This window comes from Xenopus tropicalis, chromosome 8 (genome assembly GCF_000004195.4).
Source record: "Xenopus tropicalis strain Nigerian chromosome 8, UCB_Xtro_10.0, whole genome shotgun sequence".
NCBI classification, from domain to species: Eukaryota; Metazoa; Chordata; class Amphibia; order Anura; family Pipidae; genus Xenopus; species Xenopus tropicalis.
Window position 1 is genome coordinate 129,411,424 of NC_030684.2, and position 26,998 is coordinate 129,438,421.

General features: G+C 40.7%; 3 protein-coding genes across 3 annotated transcripts; all 3 read right to left on the minus strand.

Moving 5' to 3' along the window:
- Positions 1–19: 19 nt before the first annotated feature.
- LOC116406843 (olfactory receptor 5G3-like) lies at positions 20–952 on the minus strand. Its single transcript, XM_031891808.1, has one exon. It carries the CDS (start codon positions 950–952, stop codon positions 20–22), a length of 933 nt encoding a protein of 310 aa, XP_031747668.1.
- A 12,607-nt stretch (positions 953–13,559) lies between these two features.
- Positions 13,560–14,694, minus strand: LOC100490612 (olfactory receptor 5AS1-like). The gene has a single exon (XM_031891595.1). The coding sequence runs from the start codon at positions 14,682–14,684 to the stop codon at positions 13,755–13,757; it is 930 nt and encodes a 309-aa protein (XP_031747455.1). The 5' UTR covers positions 14,685–14,694; the 3' UTR covers positions 13,560–13,754.
- Positions 14,695–20,141: 5,447 nt separating this feature from the next.
- Positions 20,142–26,270, minus strand: LOC101730651 (olfactory receptor 5AS1-like). Its single transcript, XM_018096487.2, has 2 exons — positions 26,147–26,270; positions 20,142–22,364 (listed from the first exon to the last, which is right to left on the minus strand). Exon 2 carries the CDS (start codon positions 22,343–22,345, stop codon positions 21,419–21,421), a length of 927 nt encoding a protein of 308 aa, XP_017951976.2. The 5' UTR covers positions 22,346–22,364; positions 26,147–26,270; the 3' UTR covers positions 20,142–21,418.
- Between the last annotated feature and the right edge of the window lie 728 nt (positions 26,271–26,998).

Genomic DNA, 26,998 nt, shown 5'->3' on the forward strand with positions numbered 1-26,998 from the left:
GGAAGTTCTTTAGGGCATTTCAGAAAATTTCTGTTTTTTTCATTTGTTTTCTTATGGTGCCTTTGACATCTTTATTTCTCACACTGTAAATGATAGGATTCAGCATTGTAATCACAGATGAATTAATAATGGACACGGTTTTGCCTATACTTGAATTTGCAGAGTTAGGGATCATATAAATAAACAAGATGGTGCCATAGAACAGCGAGACCACTGTGAGATGGGATGTGCACGTGGAGAAAGATTTTTGTCTTCCTTCATTGGAACGGATCTTCAGAATAGTTAAAATTATGTGAATATATGAAATGAGAGTTAAAAGGAAGGAACACATGGCAATTATACCAGCTGTGATGAAATTGGCTAAGTCATTGGGCCAAGTATCTCGGCAAGAGAGACGAAAGAAAGAAGGCATCTCGCAGAAATAATGGTTAACGTTGTGAGAACGGCAATAAGGCAGTTGGAAGGTAAAATAAACATGGAGGAAAGCACTGATAAAGGAAAGAATCCATGATCCAGCAGCCATACATATACAGAATGTCTTGTTCATAACTGTATTGTAGTGTAATGGCTGACATATGGCTGCATACCTGTCATAGGCCATAACAGCTAAAATCAAACACTCCGTCCCACCTACAGCCAAATGGAAGAACATCTGCAATGCACAATCAAAGAGGGAAATACTTCTATCCTGGGATAAAGTGTTTATCATTATTCTGGGTGCTATGTTGGAAGATAAGCAGATGTCCAAAATGGAGAGGTTGCTCAGAAGAAGGTACATGGGAGTCTGCAGCTGCTCATTGATCCTCACTACGATGATAAGCAGAGAGTTTCCTGCCAGTGTGGTTATATAGATTATAAAGAATAATGAAACATATATTGCCTGTAGGTATGGGATATTGGTGAGGCCAATAAGGATGAACCTGTTCGATGAGGTTTGATTTAGGTCCTCCATATCATATAATATGAAAGAGCTAAAAGGGAAAACAACATGGAAAAATGTCAAAAAATTATAGTTATGGCACAAATATTGCCAGTAAAAGAGATTGGGAACATTCAATAAATGTTTCAAGTATGTGTTATCTTGCAGGTCATTCATAAAAGGCATGGCATTTCATATTTATATTATTACCTCCCTCCATTGCTCAACTATTTTTTTCTCTATGAGATTTCTGATGGTTAATGTCCATTTCATTTGGACCTTCTAGGGCAGATAAGAGACAACTTCGGACATTTCTACCTTGTCTCCCTGCCCTGGTATCACCTACTGTCGGTAGCGCTATCAATCTTTATATTGTACAGTAAATAAAATCAAACAGACTGTAGCCTTTAATTGTTTTTTCTTGTGTCTCTTATTGTATATTTATGGCATCAATCTAGTGGTACAGGTATGGGACCTATTACCCAAAATGCCTGGGGTTTTCGGGATAAGAGATCTTTCTGTAATTTGGATCTCCATAACTAAATTCTGCTAAAAATCATTTAAATATTGAATAAACCCAATAGGACTGTTCTGCCCCCAATAAGGGGTAATTATATCTTAGTTGGGATCAAGTACAGGTACTGTTTTATTATTACAGAGAAAAGGGAATCATTTAACCATGAAATAAACCCAATAGGGCTGTTCTGCCCCCAATAAGGGGTAATTATATCTTAGTTGGGATCAAGTACAAGTACTGTTTTATTATTACAGAGAAAGGGAATCATTTAACCATGAAATAAACCCAATAGGGCTGTTCTGCCCCCAATAGGGGTAATTATATCTTAGTTGGGATCAAGTACAGGTACTGTTTTATTATTACAGAGAAAAGGGAATCATTTAACCATGAAATAAACCCAATAGGACTGTTCTGCCCCCAATAAGGGGTAATTATATCTTAGTTGGGATCAAGTACAGGTACTGTTTTATTATTACAGAGAAAAGGGAATCATTTAACCATTAAATAAACCCAATAGGGCTGTTCTGCCCCCAATAAGGGGTAATTATATCTTAGTTGGGATCAAGTACAGGTACTGTTTTATTATTACAGAGAAAAGGGAATCATTTAACCATTAAATAAACCCAAAAGGGCTGTTCTGCCCCCAATAATCTTAGTTGGGATCAAGTACAGGTACTGTTTTATTATTACAGAGAAAAGGGAATCATTTAACCATGAAATAAACACAATAGGGCTGTTCTGCCCCCAATAAGGGGAAATTATATCTTAGTTGGGATCAAAAATAGGTACTGTTTGAGCACTGGAGACCAGAACTGAACAGCATATTCTAGATGGGGCCTTACCAGCGCTCTGTAAAGGGGAAGAATTACCCCCTCCTCCCGTGAATCTATACCCCTTTTATTACAGCTCAAAACCTTGTTTGCCCTTGCAGCTGCTGCCTGGCATTGCTTGCTACAGCCAAGTTTATTATCTACAAGGACTCCAAGGTCCTTCTCCATTATGGATTTGCCCAGTGCAGTCCCATTAAGGGTATACGGGGCTTGCATATTTTTACATCCCAGGTGCATGACCTTACATTTATCCACATTAAATCTCATCTGCCACTTAGCTGCCCAGATTGCCAGTTGGTCAAGATCCTGCTGCAGGGATGTCCCATCCTGGATAGAATTGACTGGTCTGCAGAGTTTTGTGCCATCTGCAAACACTGATACATTACTCATAATACCCTCCCCCAAGTCATTTATAAACTAGTTAAACAAAAGTGGACCCAGTACAGAACCCTGAGGGACCCCACTGAGAACCTTATTCCAAGTAGAGAATGTACCATTAACAACCACCCTCTGTACCCGATCCTGTAGCCAGTTTTCTATCCATGTGCAAACGGCTTCACTAAGACCAATAGACCTTAGCTTAGAAAGCAGTCGTTTGTGGGGAACGGTATCAAATGCTTTGGCAAAATCCAAATCGATTATATCTACTGCATCCCCACTGTCCAGCTTCTTACTTACCTCATCATAAAAAGCAATTAAATTGGTCTGACATGACCTGTCCTTCATAAAGCCATGCTGATTACTGCTCATAATGCCATTCTCCACTACATAATTTTGATTGTGATCCCTTAACAAGCCTTCAAATAACTTGCCCACCACGGATGTCAGACTTACAGGCCTATAATTGCCAAGCTGAGATCTTACTCCCTTTTTAAATATAGGAATGACATTCGCCTTCTTCCAATCCCTAGGTACCATACCTGATGAAAGAGAGTCTGAGAATATCAGAAACAAGGGCCCCTGCAATTCTGCCCCTAGCTCTCTCAGTACCCGAGGGTGTATTCCATCTGGCCCAGGTGCCTTGTTTACATTTATCGTGTGTAACCCTTTAAGCACCATATCCTGTGCCAACCACTGTATAGTTGGAGCTGAGGCAACAGTGAAGCTATTGGGTGGGACTTGGCCCACTGGCTCCTCTACTGTATACACAGAAGAAAAGAACTGGTTAAGCACATCTGCCTTTTCTGTATCTGCTGTAACCATATTGTTATTATAACTCAATGGGGCCACACCCTCAACCTGCATCTTTTTACTATTAATATACTTAAAAAACTTTTTGGGGTTAGTCTTGGCCTCGGCCGCGATGCGCTCCTCATTTTCTATCTTTGCCTTCCGGATTGCTGTTTTACACACTTGTTATAGTGTTTATAATCATTAAACGCATCTACTGTCCCCTCTGACTTATATTTCTTAAAAGCTTTCCTTTTTCTCCCTATTAACTTCTTTACCTCAGAGTTAAGCCACATAGGGTGATTCTTAACACTTCTACTTTTTCTTATTAATGGAATAAATTGAGAACAGTAATGATTTAATATCATTTTAAATGACAACCATTTCTGCTCTGTGTTTTTATCAGAAAACATAATGCCCCAATCTATGCCCTGAAGCGCTGCCCTTAAGGAGCTAAAATTTGCCTTCCTAAAATTCAGTGTCTTTGTTGCCCCCGTGTAAATTTGTTTCCTGCACCAAACATCAAATGAAATAACATTATGGTCACTATTACCCAGGGGTTCAACCACTTGCACATTTGCTATACGTTCTGGGTCATTAGAGATCACTAGATCTAGTATAGCATGGTTCCTGGTTGGCTCCTCAACAACTTGTGACATAAAGTTGTCATGCAGCAAGTTTATAAACTTGTTCCCATTTACTGTCCTGGCAGTACTATTGCCCCAGTCAATATCAGGGTAATTAAAATCCCCCATTATTATCACTTGCCCCAAACTAGCAGCCTTTTCTATTTGCAACAGGAGCTGGGCCTCCTCCTCTTCGCTTACATTAGGGGGTCTATAGCATACCCCTACAATTAGTTTGGTAGATTCTTTACTATCTGTGAGAAGCTCAACCCATAAGGATTCAGCTCCCTCTGTTAACCCCATCACTTCCACCTTAATATTTGCTTTTAATTCCTGCTTAACGAACAGACACACTCCTCCTCCTTTTCTATTGACCCTGTCCCTCCGAAACAATGTATACCCCCCAATATTAACTGCCCAGTCATGAGACTCATTCAACCAAGTTTCAGCAACACCAATCACATCATATTTCCGCTCCAACGCCAGTACCTCCAGCTCTCCCATTGTACCAGTCAGACTCCTTGCCATACATTTAATACTGGTACCGGCGTGAGAATGAGGTATAAACAACTTATGGGCCTCCCTGCCATTATCAGTATCCCGAAGCAAGTCTCCTCCCCCATTTTCCCTTACTATGCCCACTACCTCATCTATCCTGTCTACCACAGAATTTCTCGCTGCACCCTCCCTCTAGCCATCTTTTCCCCCAAAGCAGCTGCCCCATCACCATTGAGGTGCAGCCCATCCCTGGCAAAGAGCTTGTAGCCGATTGAGAAATCAGCCCAGTTCTGGAGAAACCCAAAGCCCTCCTCCCTGCACCAATCTCTCAGCCACGCATTAATCTCCCTGAGCTCCCGCTGCCTTCTTAATGTTGCTCGTGGCACAGGTAATATCTCTGAGAAAATTACCTTGGAAGTCCTCGCCCTCAACTTCTCGCCTAGCTTTTTAAAATTGTTCTTGAGGACTTCCCCCCCTCCTCTAACTTTGTCATTGGTACCTATGTGTACCAAGACCGCCGGGTCTTCCCCAGCCCCTCCCAACAATTTGTCCACTCGTTCCACCACATGCCGAACCCTAGCGCCAGGCAAGCAACACACAGTTCGGCATGTAGGGTCTTTGCGACAAATTACCCTGTCCACCTTTCTAATAATTGAATCCCCTACAACTGAACAGTAGAAACCCTTTTTGCCCTGTCTTTGCCACTGAGTATTAGGCACACATATTGTGGCGCCAACCCTAGTTATGGATGAAAACGGAAAGCCAATAACTGAAATACTTACACCAGCATGGCACTATGTAGGGATATTACTGCATATGGTAACTAGGGGGACAAATGCAGAAAAATTGCACTTTCCACAAACCATTAGGCGGGGGTACAATGAGGCTGTGGCCACAAAATACATATAAACAACAAGAGATCCTCTGCACTCACCCATTATCAATATATACAGGGCATTAAGCCATTCTGTGCATTAAGCTACCAAGCAGCCCCCCCCCCCCCTTTAAAGGAGAAGGAAAGGCTAAGTCACTTGGGGGTGCCAAAATGTTAGGCACCCCCAAGTGACTTAGAACGCCTACCTTGTACCCCGGGCTGGTGCCCCTGTACGGAGGGAACAGCACCAGCCCGGGGTAGCTGCCGGCGCTTCCTCCTTCCTCCTCGCATGCGCCGGCCAGCGGATTTCGCCGGCAGCGCGCAAAGGAAGGAGGAAGCGGTGTCTACAGGTGCCCCGGGCTGGTGCTGTTCCCTCCGTACAGGGGCACCAGCCCGGGGTACAAGGTAGGCGCTCTAAGTCACTTGGGGGTGCCTAACATTTTGGCACCCCCAAGTGACTTAGCCTTTCCTTCTCCTTTAAGCAAAACAGGGAATGTTTGTCCATATATTGCAATATATTCAAGCTGGCCAACTGCCTCACAGGCACCCCCAGTCTGGCCAGTCCTACACTCACTCACCCCCAGTCTGGCCTGTCCTACCCTCACTCACCCCCGGTCTGGCCAGTCCTACACTCACTCACCCCCGGTCTGGCCTGTCCTACACTCACTCACCCCCGGTCTGGCCTGTCCTACACTCACTCACCCCCGGTCTGGCCTGTCCTACACTCACTCACCCCCAGTCTGGCCAGTCCTACACTCACTCACCCCCGGTCTGGCCAGTCCTACACTCACTCACCCCCGGTCTGGCCTGTCCTACACTCACTCACCCCCGGTCTGGCCTGTCCTACACTCACTCACCCCCGGTCTGGCCTGTCCTACACTCACTCACCCCCGGTCTGGCCTGTCCTACACTCACTCACCCCCGGTCTGGCCTGTCCTACACTCACTCACCCCCGGTCTGGCCAGTCCTACACTTACTCACCCCCAGTCTGGCCAGTCCTACACTCACTCACCCCCGGTCTGGCCTGTCCTACCCTCACTCACCCCCAGTCTGGGCAGTCCTACACTCACTCATCCCCGGTCTGGCCTGTCCTACACTCACTCACCCCCGGTCTGGCCTGTCCTACACTCACTCACCCCCAGTCTGGCCTGTCCTACACTCACTCACCCCCGGTCTGGCCTGTCCTACACTCACTCAACCCCGGTCTGGCCTGTCCTACACTCACTCACCCCCGGTCTGGCCAGTCCTGCACTCACTCACTCACCCCCGGTCTGGCCAGTCCTGCACTCACTCACTCACCCCCGGTCTGGCCTGTCCTACACTCACTCACCCCCGGTCTGGCCTGTCCTACACTCACTCACCCCCGGTCTGGCCTGTCCTACACTCACTCACCCCCCGGTCTGGCCAGTCCTACACTCACTCACCCCCGGTCTGGCCAGTCCTACACTCACTTTTATCTGATTTATCTGAGAATTCTACTGCTTCATTATACATTTAACACACGGACTGAGTTTTACCTGCAACTTACTTGCTTTCAAGGTTAAAACCCAGTGTAGCCAATAAAAAGGCAACCATTTGGGGGATTTAACCTTGAATGTAATTAAGTAGTTGGCCAGCTTGAATATATTGCAGTATATGGACAAACAATCCCTGTTTTGCTTAAAGGGGAGGGCATTGCTTGGTAGCTTAATGTCCTGTATATATTGACAATGGATATATTGAAGTGCTATATAAATAAAGTTACACATATATACTTGCGTACTATACATACTGTAACATAATAAATGATAACAATGAGGTAAGAAGTTTCCATTCTTATGCCACAATGCAGACTGGCACACTCACACAGATGTATAATATTCTCTCTTGCTCAAACACCACAGAACGTGACATGTAGAAATCACTCTCACGACAGTTAGCCATCAGTGTTACTGTTTTATATTGGCCTAAAGGGATAAGGCCTAAAGCTTGCTGGAAGCTGCTGTAGACTGGGGCCCACTGGGAGATACTCTGGATTTCTTAAAGTCTAGTTCAGCCCTGTTCTCATTTGCACTAAAATAGAAGCAGTCTCACACTCTCTCTCTCTCTCTCTCTCTCTCACACAGCACCATGTGACCAGGCTGTGGCTCAGGTGTCTCTGGATGAAAACAAACAAAATAACAAACATCCGGCTGTTGTCGCCTGGAAGAGAAATCTGCAACGAGGGGGGAGGCAGAGAAACAGCAGTCTTTCAGAGCTGTCAGTTCTATTATGGGGACCTGGCCATTGACAAGCTTTGGATGACTATCCGTGTCCCTATATATATATATTTAGCATTTACCACAATTGTTTACCCCCTTCTATAGGATCTCTCCTGCTTTAAACATTTTGTCATATTCTGTTAGAAAACAATGCACTCTTTTTTAAGGAAAAATCATTCCCTAATCATGGGGGGGTGCTTTATGATTGCCTTAGTATGAAAGCTTAGGCCATGATATCCATATAGGCCCCTAAGTATTTAGAAATATGTGCAAGGTGCTACTGAACCATAAAGACTCGATAAGGGTTTCCAGAAACCCATTATCCATCTCCCATAGACTCAATTTTAATCAAATAATATAGAATTTTATAACTGATTTCCCTTTTCTCTGTAATAATACAACAGTACCTGTACTTGATCCCAACTAAGATATAATTACCCCTTATTGGGGGCAGAACAGCCCTATTGGGTTTATTTAATGGTTAAATGATTCCCTTTTCTCTGTAATAATAAAACAGTACCTGTACTTGATCCTAACTAAGATATAATTACCCCTTATTGGGGGCAGAACAGCCCTATTGGGTTTATTTCATGGTTAAATGATTCCCTTTTCTCTGTAATAATAAAACAGTACCTGTACTTGATCCCAACTAAGATATAATTACCCCTTACTGGGGGCAGAACAGCCCTATTGGGTTTATTTCATGGTTAAATGATTCCCTTTTCTCTGTAATAATAAAACAGTACCTGTACTTGATCCCAACTAAGATATAATTACCCCTTATTGGGGCAGAACAGCCCTATTGGGTTTATTTCATGGTTAAATGATTCCCTTTTCTCTGTAATAATAAAACAGTACCTGTACTTGATCCCAACTAAGATATAATTACCCCTTATTGGGGGCAGAACAGCCCTATTGGGTTTATTTCATGGTTAAATGATTCCCTTTTCTCTGTAATAATAAAACAGTACCTGTACTTGATCCCAACTAAGATATAATTACCCCTTATTGGGGCAGAACAGCCCTATTGGGTTTATTTCATGGTTAAATGATTCCCTTTTCTCTGTAATAATAAAACAGTACCTGTACTTGATCCCAACTAAGATATAATTACCCCTTATTGGGGGCAGAACAGCCCTATTGGGTTTATTTCATGGTTAAATGATTCCCTTTTCTCTGTAATAATAAAACAGTACCTGTACTTGATCCCAACTAAAATATAATTACCCCTTACTGGATGCAAAACAAACCCATGGGGTTTAATTAATGTTTTATTGATTTTTTAGTAGACTTAAGGTATGGAGATCCAAATTACAGAAAAATCCCTTATTCGGAAATCCCTTGGTCCCGAGCAATCTGGATAATGGGTCCCATAGCCGTATACTTAAACGTATACAAAAATGTGCTGCTTGTGCCATAACGCTACATACTTTGTAGTAAACACTATAACAAAACAAGGAAAACCTTAGTGGCCCATTTTAGCACTATATTTCCATATGTTATTTACACTATCCCTAGTCATATTACATCTCTTGTTCCAAGAAGGTACCGTGCAATTTCTTACCTCTGTTTACAATTTATGAAGAAGATAAATTTGTCTAAGACTTTGAATCAGAATATCCCTGGTTTCTCCATTTTTATGTGAAGCGGAACGAAGCAGGAGCTGGGTGACACTTGCTCTTAAATATCATTTATTAATTGCCTGGGGGATGGGGGGTTCCCAGATGTGGATGCCTCTAGACAAATGGCATCTGAAAATCACTTGTGAATTTTAATGATTCTCAACACAATTAGGGGCACATTTACAAAAGCACGAATGCTCGGAGCGTTCATTCAAACGCTCCGAGCGTATTTGCGCTGAATTTTTCAGGTGTCCGCACAACTTTTTCGTACGCCACACAACTTTTTTGTATGCCGCACGACTTTTTCGTACACTTGCGTGAAAAAATAGGAAAGCTTTTACCGCTGTTTACAATGGTTCGGTACAAAAATTTTGTGACTTTCAGATCGCCAATACGATATTATCATGACTAATACGATTTTTTCTTAAGCATTTTCGGGATATTTGTGATTTTCAGAAATTTTTGTTTCCAATCCAAATTTTTCCCATTTGGGATTCGAATTCGTGGATTAGTAAATCTGCCCATTAGTGTTCTCTAGAGCAGTGATCCCCAACCAGTGGCTCTGGGGCAACATGGTGCTCCCCAACCCCTTGGATGTTGCTCTCAGTGGCCTCAAAGCAGGTGCTTATTTTTTAATTTCTTCCTTGGGGGCAAGTTTTGGTTGAATAAAAACTAGTTGTACTGCCAAACAGAGCCTCCTGTAGGCTGCCAGTCCACATAGGGGCTACCTAATAGCCAATCACAGCCCCTATTTGGCACCATTGTGAACATTTTTCATGCTTGTGTTGCTCTCCAACTCTTTTTACAATTTAGTGTGGCTCACAGGTAAAAATAGGTTGGGGAGCCCTGCTCTAGAGCATCAGAATAGAACCAACTATCTGAGTAAGAATTATACCAGTGGAAGGAAGAAAATGTCTGAAAAGTCCTATAAAGTCGACATGGTATAAATTGGGCACGGTCGCGTAAAAAAAATGCGGGCCACAAAAAAATAGACACGGGCGGCAAAAAATAGCCGCGGATGACAAAAAATAGCTGTGGGCGGCAAAAAATAGCCGCGGATGACAAAAAATAGCTGTGGGCGACAAAAAATAGCCGCGGACGACAAAAATTATGCCGCGGATGACCAAAAAGACATGGGCGACAAAAAAATCATGCAATAAATGCGTTTCGTGAATTTATCGCCATTTTGTGAATTTTCTTGGTGTTTTGCGAGATTTATGGCAAAGCGAAACAGAACAGATTCGCTCATCACTATCCATGAATCCTCTTTATTTTTCCCAAACAGGAATTGCTCCAGCAGCCATTTTAGGAGCATTGGCGCTCATTCTTGGAAAACAATTATGTGTTTAAGTTTCACTTTAAACTGGGTGAAATTGAAAACAATGATGGGATTAACTTCCCCTTGAAAAGTGTGAAACTGAAAACAACGAGGGGATTAAGTTCCCCTTGAAAAGTGTGAAACTGAAAACAATGTGGTTGTGGTTGCGACTAATTGGGCAAAGTCACAGCAAAATAGGTTGCGGCAAAAAAAAGACACGGGTGACAAAAAACGAGGGCGACAAAAAAGACCCAGGCGGAAAAAAAGTTGCGCAACAAACACGTTTAGCAGTTTTGTGAATTTTCTGGTCATTTTGCGAATTTTACAGCAAAGCTAAATGGGACAGATTCGCTCATCAGTACTCAATGGTACTTGACAGATCAAACCTGTCGAATTTTCCTTTTGGACAAAAAAAGTTAGCTAGACATTAATTAAATCACAAATTATGGGAGTTATTTTCGAAATAACAAAAAAATCGAGTTTTGGTGAAACCCCAGAAATAATAGCCAGGCGAAATAATAGCTGCGGGCGACAAAAGAATAGCTGCGGGCGACAAAACAATAGCCACGGGCAACAAAATAATAGCCGGGCGACAAAACAATAGCCGCGGGCAACAAAAGATTGGCTGGGCGACAACAGAATTGCCGCAGGCGACAAAAGAATAGCCGCAGGCGACAAAACAATAGCCGCAGGCAACAAAAGATTGGCTGGGCGACAACAGAATTGCCGCGGGCGACAAAAGAATAGCCGCAGGCGACAAAACAATAGCCGCGGGCAACAAAAGAATAGCTGGGCGGTAAAAGAATTGCGGCAGGCAACAATTTTTTTTGACGTGCAACATTTTCACCATTTTCGAATTTTTTGCCGTTTTGCGAATCTTTTGAAAGATTCGCAAATTTTTCAGTGAAACGGGACAGATTCGTTCATCACTCATTTCTAGACTGGGGGGGGGGAGCGAAATAGGTATGGGACCTTTTATCCAAAATTCCTGGGACTTGGGGTCTTTGCATAATTTAGATACCATACTTTCTCTAATAAAAAAATCTTTTAGACATTAAGTAAACCCAATTGGATTGGATTGTCTCCAAAAACGATTATTAATATTAAGTACAGGTGTTTTATTATTTTTACAGTGAAAAGAGAAATAATGTTTAAAAATTTGAATTATATAATTAAAATGAAGTCTATGGCAGATGGCCATCCAGTAATTTGGAGCTGGATCTGGATAATAGGTTTCCGGATAACAAATCCCATATCTGTGTTATTTTGAGCATCTTATATTATCTTATGCATCTATTTGGATGGCATCTCTTGGGCAGAAGTCTTCTGTCGGTAGCGGGTTGGCAGGGTGGTGGGGTTGCTTGTTCTGACACAGCATACTGTACATTCCATGTTGGCGTCTATTGGCTTTGCTATTGGGGGTGCTGCCATAGCAGTGTCCATAGTCAGAATATGTGCAGGTTCTTAAGGTTATAAATGTGCTCTGATGTCAGAACCAACCATTTATATAGGGAATAATGTACCCCCATTGCAAAATATAAGCAAAAGCAAAGTAGGGTCGGCATAGAGGGCCACTGGGTCTGCAACCTCAGGGCCCTCCTTCTGATGTCAATCACTGCTCCCTCCTTATATGATGTCACACATATTACTGGCAGCCTATTGGCTGTGTCTCCTGTCAGTCTGAACACTGCTTCCTGTGCCTGTGACAGAGTGCTGCAAATCTAACAAAACAGTATGCTAGATTTGTGATATGCTGAGTCTGTTTGCCTATGCTATTGTAAGGGAGAACGTAACCAATGGCCTTTCAATTTATGCAACTGGTTAGAGTGCACAAGCAACCGATGAACTGGTCCAATAGGAAAAGTAAGGGCAAAGCCTGGGCGTGATGATGTAAGCATACAGGAAGTTCTCAGTGTGCCAGGTTCAAAATAGGCCACTCCCATCCCTTCAGAAAACTGATCAGAGAGACAGAAGGACTAATTTAACTGGTATAAAAAGTAGCTTTTATAGTGGCCTTTTTTCTGGATTTTCAGGCATTGTTGTCACAACTGGCACCCTAAACCCATAACTAACATCAAGACCCCAGTCTCTGCTCACTCTTCTGCCTATAGCAACCACCTTTGGCTTTGGGAGGAACCCTCAGCTATTCAGATGCTGCCAGGTCATAATGTGAGAGGAACAAGATGAGAGTTCTGAGCGAGCGAAGGGGCCAAGTCGTAGCAAGTAGGCAGAAGGCAGAAGGAAATACCAATGTAAAGGAAAACCAGGCAGGGATTGGTCAAGGCAGAGCTTAAACACGATCAAACAACAGGCAGAAGTCGGTCCAGACAGAGTTCAAGCAAAGTCTAATAACAGGCAATGATCCAAGTCCATATCTTTCTACCATTACCTCTATGGATGACTGGGCATATGTCCCACACCTGATCTCTTGGGGGCACACTCACAGTCAGGTTCGGACTGGAGGGTGCAGGGTCAACCGAGGCTCCCACCCCTGGGGCCCTGCAGGTGCCCCTGCCGGCTGCATCCCCTAACCCCCCCCTTGCAGGGGTCCCCCTAACCCCCCCATAGGGTCCCTCACCCGATGTCCTCCCCTGAGTGCACGTAAATTTAACGCGGCAGGGGAGGAATGGTCGGGCAGGGGGAGCGCCGGCAAGGGTCGGGTCTGGGCCGCCGGGGCTCTCTGGGATTTTTCCCGGTATCCCGGCAGCCCAGTCCGACCCTGCTCACAGCATATATCTTTGAATCAGTGCATGTCACATGATGGCCACGTCCATCCGCCAATCCAATATGTTACTAACAGCACCAGCAGGACAATTTCTTCTTTAAAAGCCTTAATTGAAATAAGAGTTCTGACCCGGGCACTAGCAATGTTTCAGACCAAGGATATTTTATTAACATTTCAATATTTACATATCTATAATATACAATGACAATTTTTAGGCACAAAGGACATGATTAGGCATTTTTGACATTTTTGCTCAAGTTGTACCCAGTATAATATCTTATAAAGGAATCACGTTTATCTCTGCTTTTAAAAGGTATTATATGCCCCATACACTGTAATCAGTTTTTCTTACAGTAATGATTTGTGATTTACAAACTGGGGATGGGTCCAATAAATGGAAGTTCTTTAGGACTTTTCAGAAAAAGGATTTATTTTTCATTTGTTTTCTTATGGTGCCTTTGACATCTTTATTTCTCATGCTGTAAATGATAGGATTCAGCATTGGGATCACAGACGAATTAATAATGGACACTGTTTTGGTGATGCTTGAATTTGCAGAGTCGGGACTCATATATATAACCAAGATGGTGCCGTAGAACATGGAGACCACTGTGAGATGGGATGTGCATGTGGAAAATGATTTTTTTCTTCCTTCGTTGGAACGGATTTTCAGAATAGTGAAAATGATGTGAAAATATGAAATGAGAATTAAAAGGAAGGAACACATGGTAATTATAATGGTTGTGATGTAATTGGCTAACTCATTGGGCCAAGTATCTCGGCAAGAGAGACGAAAGAAAGGAGGCATCTCACAGAAATAATGGTTAACGTTGTGAGAACGGCAATAAGGCAGTTGGAAGGTAAAATAAACATGGAGGAAAGCAGTGATAAAGGAAAGAGTCCATGATCCTGTAGCCATACATATACAGAATGTCTTGTTCATAACTGTATTGTAGTGTAATGGCTGACATATGGCTGCATACCTGTCATAGGCCATAACAGCTAGAATCAAACACTCCGTCCCTCCTACAGCCAAACTAAAGAACATCTGCAATGCACAGTCTGAAAGGGAAATACTTCTATCCTGGGATAAAGTGTTTATCATTATTCTGGGTACTATGGTGGAAGATAAGCAGATATCAGTTATGGAGAGGTTGCTCAGGAAAAAGTACATGGGAGTCTGCAGCTGCTCATTGATCCTCACTACGATGATAAGCAGGGAGTTTCCCAACAGGGTGGTTATATAGATTATAAAGAATAATAAAACATATATTGCCTGTAGGTATGGGATATTGGTGAGGCCAAGAAGGATGAATCTGTTTGATGAGGTTTGATTTGAATCCATGTCACTTAACACGATAAAGCTAAAGGAAAAAATGGTAAAATATTATAGTTATGGCACAAATATTGCTAGTAAAAGAGATTGGGAACATTTCTGCTCTAGTGTTCCAATATTGCATTGGAAATGTTCCAAGTCTGTATTTATCTAGTACAGGTATGGAACCCATTATCCAGAATGCTCGGGACCTAAAGTTTTCCAGATAAGGGATCTTTCTGTAATTTGGATCTCCATACCTTAAGTCTACTAAAAGATTATTCAAACATAAAATAGACCCAATATGACTGTTTTGCCTCCAATAAGGGGTAATTATATCTTAGTTGGGATCAAGTACAGGTACTGTTTTATTATTACAGAGAAAAGGGAATCATTTAACCATTAAATAAACCCAATAGGGCTGTTCTGCCCCCAATAAGGGGTAATTATATCTTAGTTGGGATCAAGTACAGGTACTGTTTTATTATTACAGAGAAAAGGGAATCATTTAACCATGAAATAAACCCAATAGGGCTGTTCTGCCCCAATAAGGGGTAATTATATCTTAGTTGGGATTAAGTACAGGTACTGTTTTATTATTACAGAGAAAAGGGAATCATTTAACCATGAAATAAACCCAATAGGACTGTTCTGCCCCAATAAGGGGTAATTATATCTTAGTTGGGATCAAGTACAGGTACTGTTTTATTATTACAGAGAAAAGGGAATCATTTAACCATTAAATAAACCCAATAGGGCTGTTCTGCCCCCAATAAGGGGTAATTATATCTTAGTTGGGATCAAGTACAGGTACTGTATTATTATTACTAAGAAAAAGGAAATCATTTTCAAAAATGAGAATTATTTGCTTATAATGGAGTCTATGGGAGATGGGCTTTCTGTAATTCAGAACTTTCTGGATAATGGGTTTCCGGATAAGGGATCCCATACCTGTATCACCTGCCATCTGGGTTGACAGGTCTGCGTCTAGGACTCCATCTTACAACAGTAAGCAAAAGTTATTTCAGTTTAATTTTCTAAAGTTGAAAATTAAAAAGGGTTCCTAGGAACTGTCCTAGACTGGGGGCCCACTGGGAGAGCCTCTGGTTTTCTTGAAGGTCAGTCCAACCATGTTCTTATTTATACAGACACAGTACCAAATCTCAAACACATTCTCTGTCTCTCTTACACAATGCCATGTAACCAGCCTGTGGCTCAGGTGTCTCTGGATGAAAACAAACACAATAACAAGCCTGCTGTTGCCTGGTAGGGAGATCAGCAGAGAATCAGCAGTTGCTGCAAATGTTTAGATACAGTATTTTAATACAGGTATGGGATCAGTTATCTGGAAACCCGTTATCCAGAAAGTTCTGAATTTACGGAAAGACCATCTCCCTTAGACTCCATTATAAGCAAATAATTCTAATTCAATTTCCTTTTTCTCTGTAATAATAAAACAGTATTTAATGTTATTTAATGTTTAAATGATTCCATTTCCTCTGTAATAATAAAACAGTACCTGTACTTGATCACAACTAAGAAATAATTACCCCTTATTGGGGGCAGAACAGCCCTATTGGGTTTATTTAATGGTTAAATGATTCCCTTTTCTCTGTAATAATAAAACAGTACCTGTACTTGATCCCAACTAAGATATAATTACCCCTTATTGGGGCAGAACAGCCCTATTGGGTTTATTTCATGGTTAAATGACTCCCTTTTCTCTGTAATAATAAAACAGTACCTGTACTTGATCCCAACTAAGATATAATTACCCCTTATTGGGGGCAGAACAGCCCTATTGGGTTTATTTCATGGTTAAATGACTCCCTTTTCTCTGTAATAATAAAACAGTACCTGTACTTGATCCCAACTAAGATATAATTACCCCTTATTGGGGCAGAACAGCCCTATTGGGTTTATTTAATGGTTAAATGATTTCCTTTTCTCTGTAATAATAAAACAGTACCTGTACTTGATCCCAACTAAGATATAATTACCCCTTATTGGGGGCAGAACAGCCCTATTGGGTTTATTTCATGGTTAAATGATTCCCTTTTCTCTGTAATAATAAAACAGTACCTGTACTTGATCCCAACTAAGATATAATTACCCCTTATTGGGGGCAGAACAGCCCTATTGGGTTTATTTAATGGTTAAATGATTTCCTTTTTCTCTGTAATAATAAAACAGTACCTTGTACTTGATCCCAACTAAGATATAATTAATCCTTATAATAGACAAAACAATCTTATTGGGTTTATTTAATATTTAAATTAACAGACTTAAGCTATGGAGATCCAAATTATGGAAAGATCCCTTATCTGGAAAAGCCTAGATCCAAAGCATTCTGGATAACAGGTTTTTTAGCCCATTGTGTGCTGATTTAGGCACAAAACACATCAGGCCAGCTGTTATGCCCTAATGAACTTTAATTGTATTTTATTATTTTGTCTATTTGATATTTTGGAGGACTCCATACAACCTTTCTAAACATTTTGAGTTTTTCCCATATCTGTTCTATTATGGGGACCTGGACTTTGGCCAGTTACTACTAACTATGCAAGTCCCTATATATATATATATATATATATATATATATATATATATATATATATATATATATATATATATTATACACCTAAAAAACAAAAATGTCCCTCCTTTCTAAACAACTATAGATCCTCCCCTGCTATCAACATAATCATATTAACAATTAACATTTTGTTATAAAATAATGCATTCTTTTCAAGGTAAAGCCTTATTGTATCACAATACCTCCACCCCATTCACACACTCACTTGCACAATTGACTAATAATATTCAGTATAGTCCATATATTCAGTATAGTCCATATATTCAGTATAGTCCATATATTATTTCAATTATCCATAGATGTATTACATCTCAAGTTAGAAGGTGGCTCCATGCCATGTATACTGTCCCAAAAGGGAAATAACATTGGCCAGTCATGATCACATGGGCCGTTGGATTGCCTTGTACTGATACATAGATCTCAAAATCTGTGATGCAATTTCTTACCTCTGTTTACAATTCACGAAGAAGATAAAATTGAATCAGAAAACTTTTTTTAAAAAAAAATATGCCTGATTTATTTTTTCTCCGGTTTCTGCATGTTTACGTGAAGCAGAACGAAGCACGAACTGGGTGACACTTATTCTTAAATATCATTTAGTAATTGTCTGCTGGGGGTTCCCAGGCGCAGAGGACTTTATACAAACCTTATTTGAAAATGACTTGTGATTATTAAAGACTCCCAACTCAATTAAAAATCTCAAGAGCATTAGAATAAATCTGAGTAATCTCAGTGGAAGGAGGAAAAAAATCTGAAAATCTTAATATATTAAAATAACTTTTGGGCATGTTTTTAAAACCGTATTACACACCTATTTATAAAGGTGTATAAATAAACAAATTGAATTATACCAATCACATTTACACTACTGTATGCTGTGTGATGTGTAATGATTTATACAATTGTGTAGCCAAGTTTACTATTACAGGTATGGGACCCATTATACAGAATGCTCGAGACCAAGGGTATTCCGTAATTTGGATCTCCATACCTTAATTCTACTAAAAAATCAATAAAACATTAATTAAACCCAATAGAATTGTTTTGCATCCAATAAGGATTATTTATATCTTAGTTGGAATCAAGTACAGGTACTGTTTTATTATTACAGAGAAAAGGGAATCATTTAACCATGAAATAAACCCAATAGGGCTGTTCTGCCCCCAATAAGGGGTAATTATATCTTAGTTGGGATCAAGTACAGGTACTGTTTTATTATTACAGAGAAAAGGGAATCATTTAACCATTAAATAAACCCAATAGGGCTGTTCTGCCCCCAATAAGGGGTAATTATATCTTAGTTGGGATCAAGTACAGGTACTGTTTTATTATTACAGAGAAAAGGGAATCATTTAACCATGAAATAAACCCAATAGGGCTGTTCTGCCCCAATAAGGGGTAATTATATATTAGTTTGGATCAAGTACAGGTACTGTTTTATTATTACAGAGAAAAAGGAATCATTTAACCATGAAATAAACCCAATAGGGCTGTTCTGCCCCCAATAAGGGGTAATTATATCTTAGTTGGGATCAAGTACAGGTACTGTTTTATTATTACAGAGAAAAGGGAATCATTTAACCATTAAATAAACCCAAAAGGGCTGTTCTGCCCCAATAAGGGGTAATTATATCTTAGTTGGGATCAAGTACAGCTACTGTTTTATTATTACAGAGAAAAGGGAATCATTTAACCATGAAATAAACCCAATAGGGCTGTTCTGCCCCCAATAAGGGGTAATTATATCTTAGTTGGGATCAAGTACAGGTACTGTTTTATTATTACAGAGAAAAAAAGAAACCATTTTTTTTTTAAAAATCGAAATAATTAGATCAAAATGGAGTTTACTGGAGATATATACTATACTATAATTTGGAGAGAGTTTTTAGGATAACGGGTTTTTGAAAGATAGATCCCATACCTGTATTATTCTAAGCATTTTATATTATCTTATGCATACTCTGGGGCAACAGTATTGTGCCTCTTATGAGAGGGCTGGGTGGTGGGGTTGCTTGTTCCGTAACAGAATACATTTCATGCTGACATCTATCAGCTTTGCTATTGATGGTGCTTCCATAGTAGCATCCATTGTAAATATGTGTGCATGGTAGGTTATAAACATTGTGTTGTGATGTCAGAACAAACCATTAATATAGTGAATAATGTACTCTCTGTTGTTATATATTAGGATAAGTCTCCAAGGACATATAAAGGCACAAGGCCGAAAGTCATGGAACTCCAAGGCAACTTCTACTATCCCAGAGTTTATACTGTAAGTGTATCATTTACAGGAAATTAATGGCTCGTGTATTAGAAAAATTTAATCAGTTTGGCCATTTTTCTATGTGCCAAGCTTTAATTTATATCCTTATAAATGGCACCGACTGATTCCAGAATGCTCCATTTATAATGTAAAAAGCTGTATGGATATATGCAAACATCCGTATGCCTCTATGCCAGTTCCAGAGGCCCCAGCCCTTACCTTTATCACTGGCTGGATATACATTCTATCTCCTGGCTTCTCTGCCTGCCTGTAAGGGGTAATTCCCAGAGATTACTAACCCCAAACTATACTGAGGAAATTAATGAGAGGGTACCGGGATTTCAATAAACTGTAACTTTATTCTTCCCAAAGAAAAGGATTAAGCACAAGCCAAGAATTTTGAAAGTTACATTCCTTCCAGTTTCATCCAGGACCTTTTTTTTTTAAAAAGTTGTAGGTTTCTAACAGTTACAGAAGTGATCCCCAACCAGTGGCTCGGGAGGAACATGTTGCTCACCAACCCCTTGGATGTTGCTCCCAGTGGCCTCAAAGTTGGTGCCCATGTTTGAATTTCTGACTTGAAGGCAAGTTTTGGAGGCATAAAGACCACCTACCACCAGTGCTTGTTTTGCTCCCCAGCTCTTTTCATTAAATGTTAATTAATGTTTCTCTCTGGTAAAAAAAAGGTTGGGGATCCCTGAGTTACAGGAACAGTTCAATACAGTCAGTTCGGAATAAATTACACAATTGCTCTCAATTACTTAGGTGTTCTCTCCCCAATGCTTGACATCAGCCATCAGAGTCACTCTAGGGGACCTGTCACCACATTGCCCTACACAAGGTTGATTCCAGGACACCAGCTTTTCCAGGCATTCTTGATGGGTCCAAACATCTTCTTGGTCTCTTGCTCAGAGCACTCCAGGGCCTAACACTGCCATAGCCTTCTCACTTCAACCTTGCAGGGTGCCCACTAGAAAGCTATTCTTACTCATTCCTGATGGTTTAAGCTGCCCACCATGCTCCCTGTCCTGCGCTGCCTTAAACTCATAAGTGAGCTTATATAAAACTAAGCCTATACTGACTAGGTTTCACTCTTTCTGCTCACTTGAGTGCTGGCTGTGGTTTTTCTTTAAGGTGGCCTTCTCCATAGATGTTCCTCTCATGGTGCTCACCTCTGCTCGATGGCCTATCTGCTTTTAACTCCTCCTTCATTATAAGAAACATGGTGGGACATTCGTACTAAATGATCCTCTACTGGCAGCAAACTCAGGAGGCTGGTTAATATTATCTACAAACATTAACGAGAGACAGCTCCAAAGAAGGAAAGTTGCAAAAGCCAGTCAGACTTCCCACACACAGTCAGGAACTTCACTTTCATGCCTTATGTTTCTTTTATGAAGTCTGCACTGGAATGCTGCTGCTGCAAACAAATCCTGCCTTCTCTGGAGCTGTCTGCTATTAACCCTCTGGTTGCCACAGGCATTATTCCAATGGAAAAGCAAGTCTCCTCTGCGTTGTTGTTAATGGTGATCTCTTGTCGAACTTTTTTCCTTTGGACACTGCCTGTCACTTAGAAGTCACCTTGGAGTTACGTAACCTGAATACAGTGACTTAACTTCCCAATGTCTTCAACATCTTTATAAATTATAGTGGTGGGGCATTATCTGCCCTATAATGTATTGTTTGGAACATAGGAAGATCCAATTTTCCTAAAAAAATATTTCCCAACAGTGTGTGGCTTGTCTTATACTGTTAGGGGTCATTTTCTTCTCTTAAACTTCTACCCTGAGATAAATATGCCCCTTAAATGGAAAGTGTGCAAAAGCCACTGGATCTTCTATCTCTACTGCAACACTCTTTGTACTGTGGGGATGAGTCCAATAAGTTGACATTTTTTAGGATTTTTCACATGTGCTTATTCAGGTGTTTTCTTATGGTGCCTTTGACATCTTTATTTTTCATACTGTAAATGATAGGATTCAGCATTGGGATCACAACTGAATAAATAATGGACACTGCCTTATTTATGTCTGAATACGCAGAGTGAGGGCTCATATACATGAACAAGACAGTGCCATAGAACAGCAAGACCACTGTGAGATGGGATGTACATGTGGAAAAAGATTTCCGTCTTCCTTCACTGGAACGGATCTTCAGAATAGTGGAGATTATGTGAATATATGATATGAGAGTCAAAAGGAATGAAAACATGGCAATTATACTGGCTGTTATGTACATGGCTAACTCATTGGGCCAAGTATCTCGGCAAGAGATCTTAAAGAAAGGAGGCATCTCACAGAAATAATGGTTAAGGTTGTGCGAACGGCAAAAAGGCAGTTGTAAAGTAAAAAATACATGGAGGAAAGCACTGGTAAATGAGAAAGTCCATGATCCTGTAGCCATACATATACAGAGTTTCTTGTTCATAACTGTATTGTAGTGTAATGGCTGACATATGGCTGCATACCTGTCATAGGCCATAACAGCTAGAATCAAACACTCCGTCCCACCTACAGCCAAACTAAAGAACATCTGCAATGCACAGTCTAAGAGTGAAACACTTTTATCCCACGATAAGGTGTTTATTATTATTCTGGGTACTACGGTGGAAGATACACAGATATCAGTTATGGAGAGGTTGCTCAGGAAAAAGTACATGGGAGTCTGCAGCTGCTCATTGATCCTTACTACGATGATAAGCAGGGAGTTTCCTGACAGCGCAGTTATATAGATTATAAAGAATAATAAAACATATATTGCCTGTAGGTATGGGACATTGGTGAGGCCAAGAAGGAAGAATCTGTTCGACGAGGTTTGATTTGAGTTCTCCATATTAAGTAGCACAGTATGGCTGAAAAGAAACAAACCATGGAATAATGTTATGGTTATTGTGCAAATATTAATAGAATTAAAGAACATGATGTTTCAGAGAAGTCTGTAATCATAAAACCCCTATTTGCTATAACATTTTGTTTTGCCCTTTCCTGTCCATTTTATGTAAGAAACACAATTCTGCAATAACATGTATGTAGCAGTACTTGGCTTGGCATCTTAAACGAGTGATATATTACCCCCCTGAGTCACTCCCTGGTTCTAATATCTTCTTTTATATGAAGCCAGTCATCTACACAACCTTCATCTTTAATTATCTTAGACTTTTTGGACCTTCTGAAGCTTATGAAAGAGACTTTCAGATAATTCTAGTTTAGTAGAAATGGGTTACACATGTAACCATAGGGTTCTCTTAGGGGTTTTGGCCCTATACACTTTGTTTCTGGATGTGATCCTTACTTGGGACTTGATGTTTTTCACTTCAGCATCTTCAGGACCTCCACAGTAAACACCTGGACTTTACTTTGGAATGAGATGGTATTTGCTAAGATTTACATTCCTTCATAAGGATTCTGGCCATTACCAACCACTTTCTCTGTTCCTTTTTGTATCTGCAGGAAATATTCCTGCAGGGGCGATGTCCAAAGTCACTAACTAAGTTGCTTCAGCATGATATAGTTTTCCTGGAGCAGGACTGTATATGATACTATATCTAGGTTAACTAGGTAATACCATGTCTAAGAGATGCTTTGCAGGAGATTTACGTGTAGTTGTGGTGCTATTTAGGTAGAGTACATAAATAAACAGAAAGCACTGCACTATACAAAACACAAAATGTACCATGTACATGAACTTGTCTCACTTCCCTGTACTCAAGGCACCAGCAGTTAAAGTGTAAGCACATGGGATTATACATATTAATATCCAAGTTTTTTAGCCTCAATGAAAATGAACGGAACAATGTGATTCTTGCCAGCGTGCAACTTTTTTTTCTCAAAAGGCACATGGGAATATTCTGTTGCACTTTTTTTTTAAATAAGATAGGATTCAAGAAAAAAAAGTTGTGCCAGTTTTGTAGCAGTTATTTTTTTCACATCCAATGTTTTGTTTTTTTTTTGATAAATCTGCCCTTATGGACATTAGAGTTTGAACTGAACCGTATATTTTCCTCTGTAGTTTTTGGGAGTTTTTACACATGGATCTGGCAAATGTTATGGGGTAGAATCCATGGAATTGGCTGTGTCTTTATCTCTCCATATCTTCTGGGGGTAATAATATGAGTATGACACTGTATTTATCCTACCATGCATTCTGGGCTATTATATGTGCCACTGGCGCTGTATTTATCCTACCATGCATTCTGGGCTATTATATGTGCCATTGGCGCTGTATTTATCCTACCATGCCTTCTGGGCTATTATATGTGCCATTGGCGCTGTATTAATCCTACTATGCATTCTGGGCTATTATATGTGCCATTGGCGCTGTATTTATCCTACCATGCCTTCTGGGCTATTATATGTGCCATTGGCGCTGTATTTATCCTACCATGCATTCTGGGCTATTATATGTGCCATTGGCGCTGTATTTATCCTACCATGCATTCTGGGCTATTATATGTGCCATTGGCGCTGTATTTATTCTACCATGCATTCTGGGCTATTATATGTGCCATTGGCGCTGTATTTATTCTACCATGCATTTCTGGGTATAATACATGGCATTGACACTGCATTTACCCATGCATGCCATGTACTTGCTCAGTATATGTGAACTGATACTTTAAAATATTCTATAGGAAAACTTAATTTAATCATTTATCCCCCCCCCCTCAGATTTTAGAATCTATAATGATGGCTGTCAACATCCTGACTAGAATGTACGATTATGGGTTTCATTCTAGACTACAGAAAAAAAACACATAGTCCAGCAGCACAGTAGCCTCTCTAAATTCAACCCTTTACCTAAGGTTACTGATATAACATTTTGTTATCACATAATCCATTCTTTTATTTTAGCAGTATCTGAATTATACCCCACAAAGGGGAACTCATATATATATATATATATATATATATATATATATACATATATACAGGTCCTTTTCAAAAAATTAGCATATTGTGATAAAGTTCATTATTTTCTGTAATGTACTGATAAACATTAGACTTTCATATATTTTAGATTCATTACACACAACTGAAGTAGTTCAAGCCTTTTCTTGTTTTAATATTGATGATTGTGGCATACAGCTCATGAAAACCCAAAATTCCTATCTCAAAAAATTAGCATATTTCATCCGCCCAATAAAAGAAAAGTGTTTTTAATACAAAAAAAGTCAACCTTCAAATAATTATGTTCACTTATGCACTCAATACTTGGTCGGGAATCCTTTTGCAGAAATGACTGCTTCAATGTGGCGTGGCATGGAGGCAATCAGCCTGTGGCACTGCTCAGGTGTTATGGAGGCCCAGGATGCTTCAATAGCGGCCTTAAGCTCATCCAGAGTGTTGGCTCTTGTGTCTCTCAACTTTCTCTTCACAATATCCCACAGATTCTCTATGGGGTTCAGGTCAGGAGAGTTGGCAGGCCAATTGAGCACAGTAATACCATGGGCAGTAAACCATTTACCAGTGGTTTTGGCACTGTGAGCAGGTGCCAGGTCGTGCTGAAAAATGAAATCTTCATCTCCATAAAGCTTTTCAGCAGATGGAAGCATGAAGTGCTCCAAAATCTCCTGATAGCTAGCTGCATTGACCCTGCCCTTGATAAAACACAGTGGACCAACACCAGCAGCTGACATGGCACCCCAGACCATCACTGACTGTGGGTACTTGACACTGGACTTCAGGCATTTTGGCATTTCCCTCTCCCCAGTCTTCCTCCAGACTCTGGCACCTTGATTTCCGAATGACATACTTTGGACCACTGAGCAACAGTCCAGTGCTGCTTCTCTGTAGCCCAGGTCAGGCGCTTCTGCCGCTGTTTCTGGTTCAAAAGTGGCTTGACCTGGGGAATGCGGCACCTGTAGCCCATTTCCTGCACGCGCCTGTACACGGTGGCTCTGGATGTTTCTACTCCAGACTCAGTCCACTGCTTCCGCAGGTCCCCCAAGGTCAGGAATCGGTCCTTCTCCACAATCTTCCTCAGGGCCCAGTCACCTCTTCTCGTTGTGCAGCGTTTTCTGCCACACTTTTTCCTTCCCACAGACTTCCCACTGAGGTGCCTTGATACAGCACTCTGGGAACAGCCTATTTGTTCAGAAATTTCTTTCTGTGTCTTACCCTCTTGCTTGAGGGTGTCAATGATGGCCTTCTGGACAGCAGTCAGGTCGGCAGTCTTACCCATGATTGCGGTTTTGAGTAATGAACCAGGCTGGGAGTTTTTAAAAGCCTCAGGAATCTTTTGCAGGTTTTTAGAGTTAATTAGTTGATTCAGATGATTAGGTTAATAGCTCGTTTAGAGAACCTTTTCATGATATGCTAATTTTTTGAGATAGGAATTTTGGGTTTTCATGAGCTGTATGCCACAATCATCAATATTAAAACAAGAAAAGGCTTGAACTACTTCAGTTGTGTGTAATGAATCTAAAATATATGAAAGTCTAATGTTTATCAGTACATTACAGAAAATAATGAACTTTATCACAATATGCTAATTTTTTGAAAAGGACCTGTATATATAAAGCATATTACATCTCATGTTCTAAAATGGTACCATGTCACATGGAAGTAAAAACAACTACCGCTAATGTTAAATTATTGTATGGATTTTTTTCAGAAGGTTAATGCAATGACTTACCTCTGTTTAAAAATGTGAAGACGACAACAACTTTTGTCTAAGCCATTAAATTAGGAAACATTGTTCATGAATTCCTGATTCATTTGTAATTTCCCCAGCATCACCCAGTGCAGTTGTACATACAGCCGGCCCAAGCGCCAACTGGGTTCAATTTGCTCTTAAATACCATTTGAATAATTGCCCAGAGGGCTCCCAGTTGTTATATAAACATCATCAGACAATCATGTGTGAATTTTAAAGGCTCCCAGTGCAATTAGCGCTCTCTAGAGCTTCCGACTAAATCAGCTCTCTGTTACAGGGTTATATCAGTGGAAAGGAGAAAAAGGCTGAAAAGTCAACTTTTTTTAAAATCAAAACTGATAAAAACTTTAGTAAGTTGCATCTGGCCTATAGGGATGGAAATGGGTATTCCCTTGGTGAAAAAAATAGCGGTGAGCGAAATTGCAATTCCCAGCGAGTAGCAGAGTGGCGCAGCGGAAGCGTGCTGGGCCCATAACCCAGAGGTCGGTGGATCGAAATCATCCTCTGCTAGCCCTTTTTGGCAGGCAGCAAACCAAGCTAGAATCTGGCTTTCAATCCACCGTCTAGGGCTATTAAAGGAGGGTTCCAGTCAAACGATTTTGAGGATGAATGGTGGTGGCCCCTAGCGAGTAGCAGAGTGGCACAGCGGAAGCGTGCTGGGCCCATAACCCAGAGATCGATGGATTGAAACCATCCTCTGCTAGCCAACCAACCTAGAATCTGGCTTTCAATCCACCGTCTAGAGCCATTAAGGGAGGGTTCCAGTCAAATGAGTTTGAGGATGAATGGTGGCAGTTCCCAGCGAGTAGCAGAATGGCGCAGCAGAAGCGT

Bases quoted from the DNA above. Each gene is read 5' to 3' on its own strand.
- LOC116406843 (XM_031891808.1), bottom strand. From the start codon at position 952: ATGGAGGACCTAAATCAAACCTCATCGAACAGGTTCATCCTTATTGGC.
- LOC100490612 (XM_031891595.1), bottom strand. From the start codon at position 14,684: ATGGATTCAAATCAAACCTCATCAAACAGATTCATCCTTCTTGGCCTC.
- LOC101730651 (XM_018096487.2), bottom strand. From the start codon at position 22,345: ATGGAGAACTCAAATCAAACCTCGTCGAACAGATTCTTCCTTCTTGGC.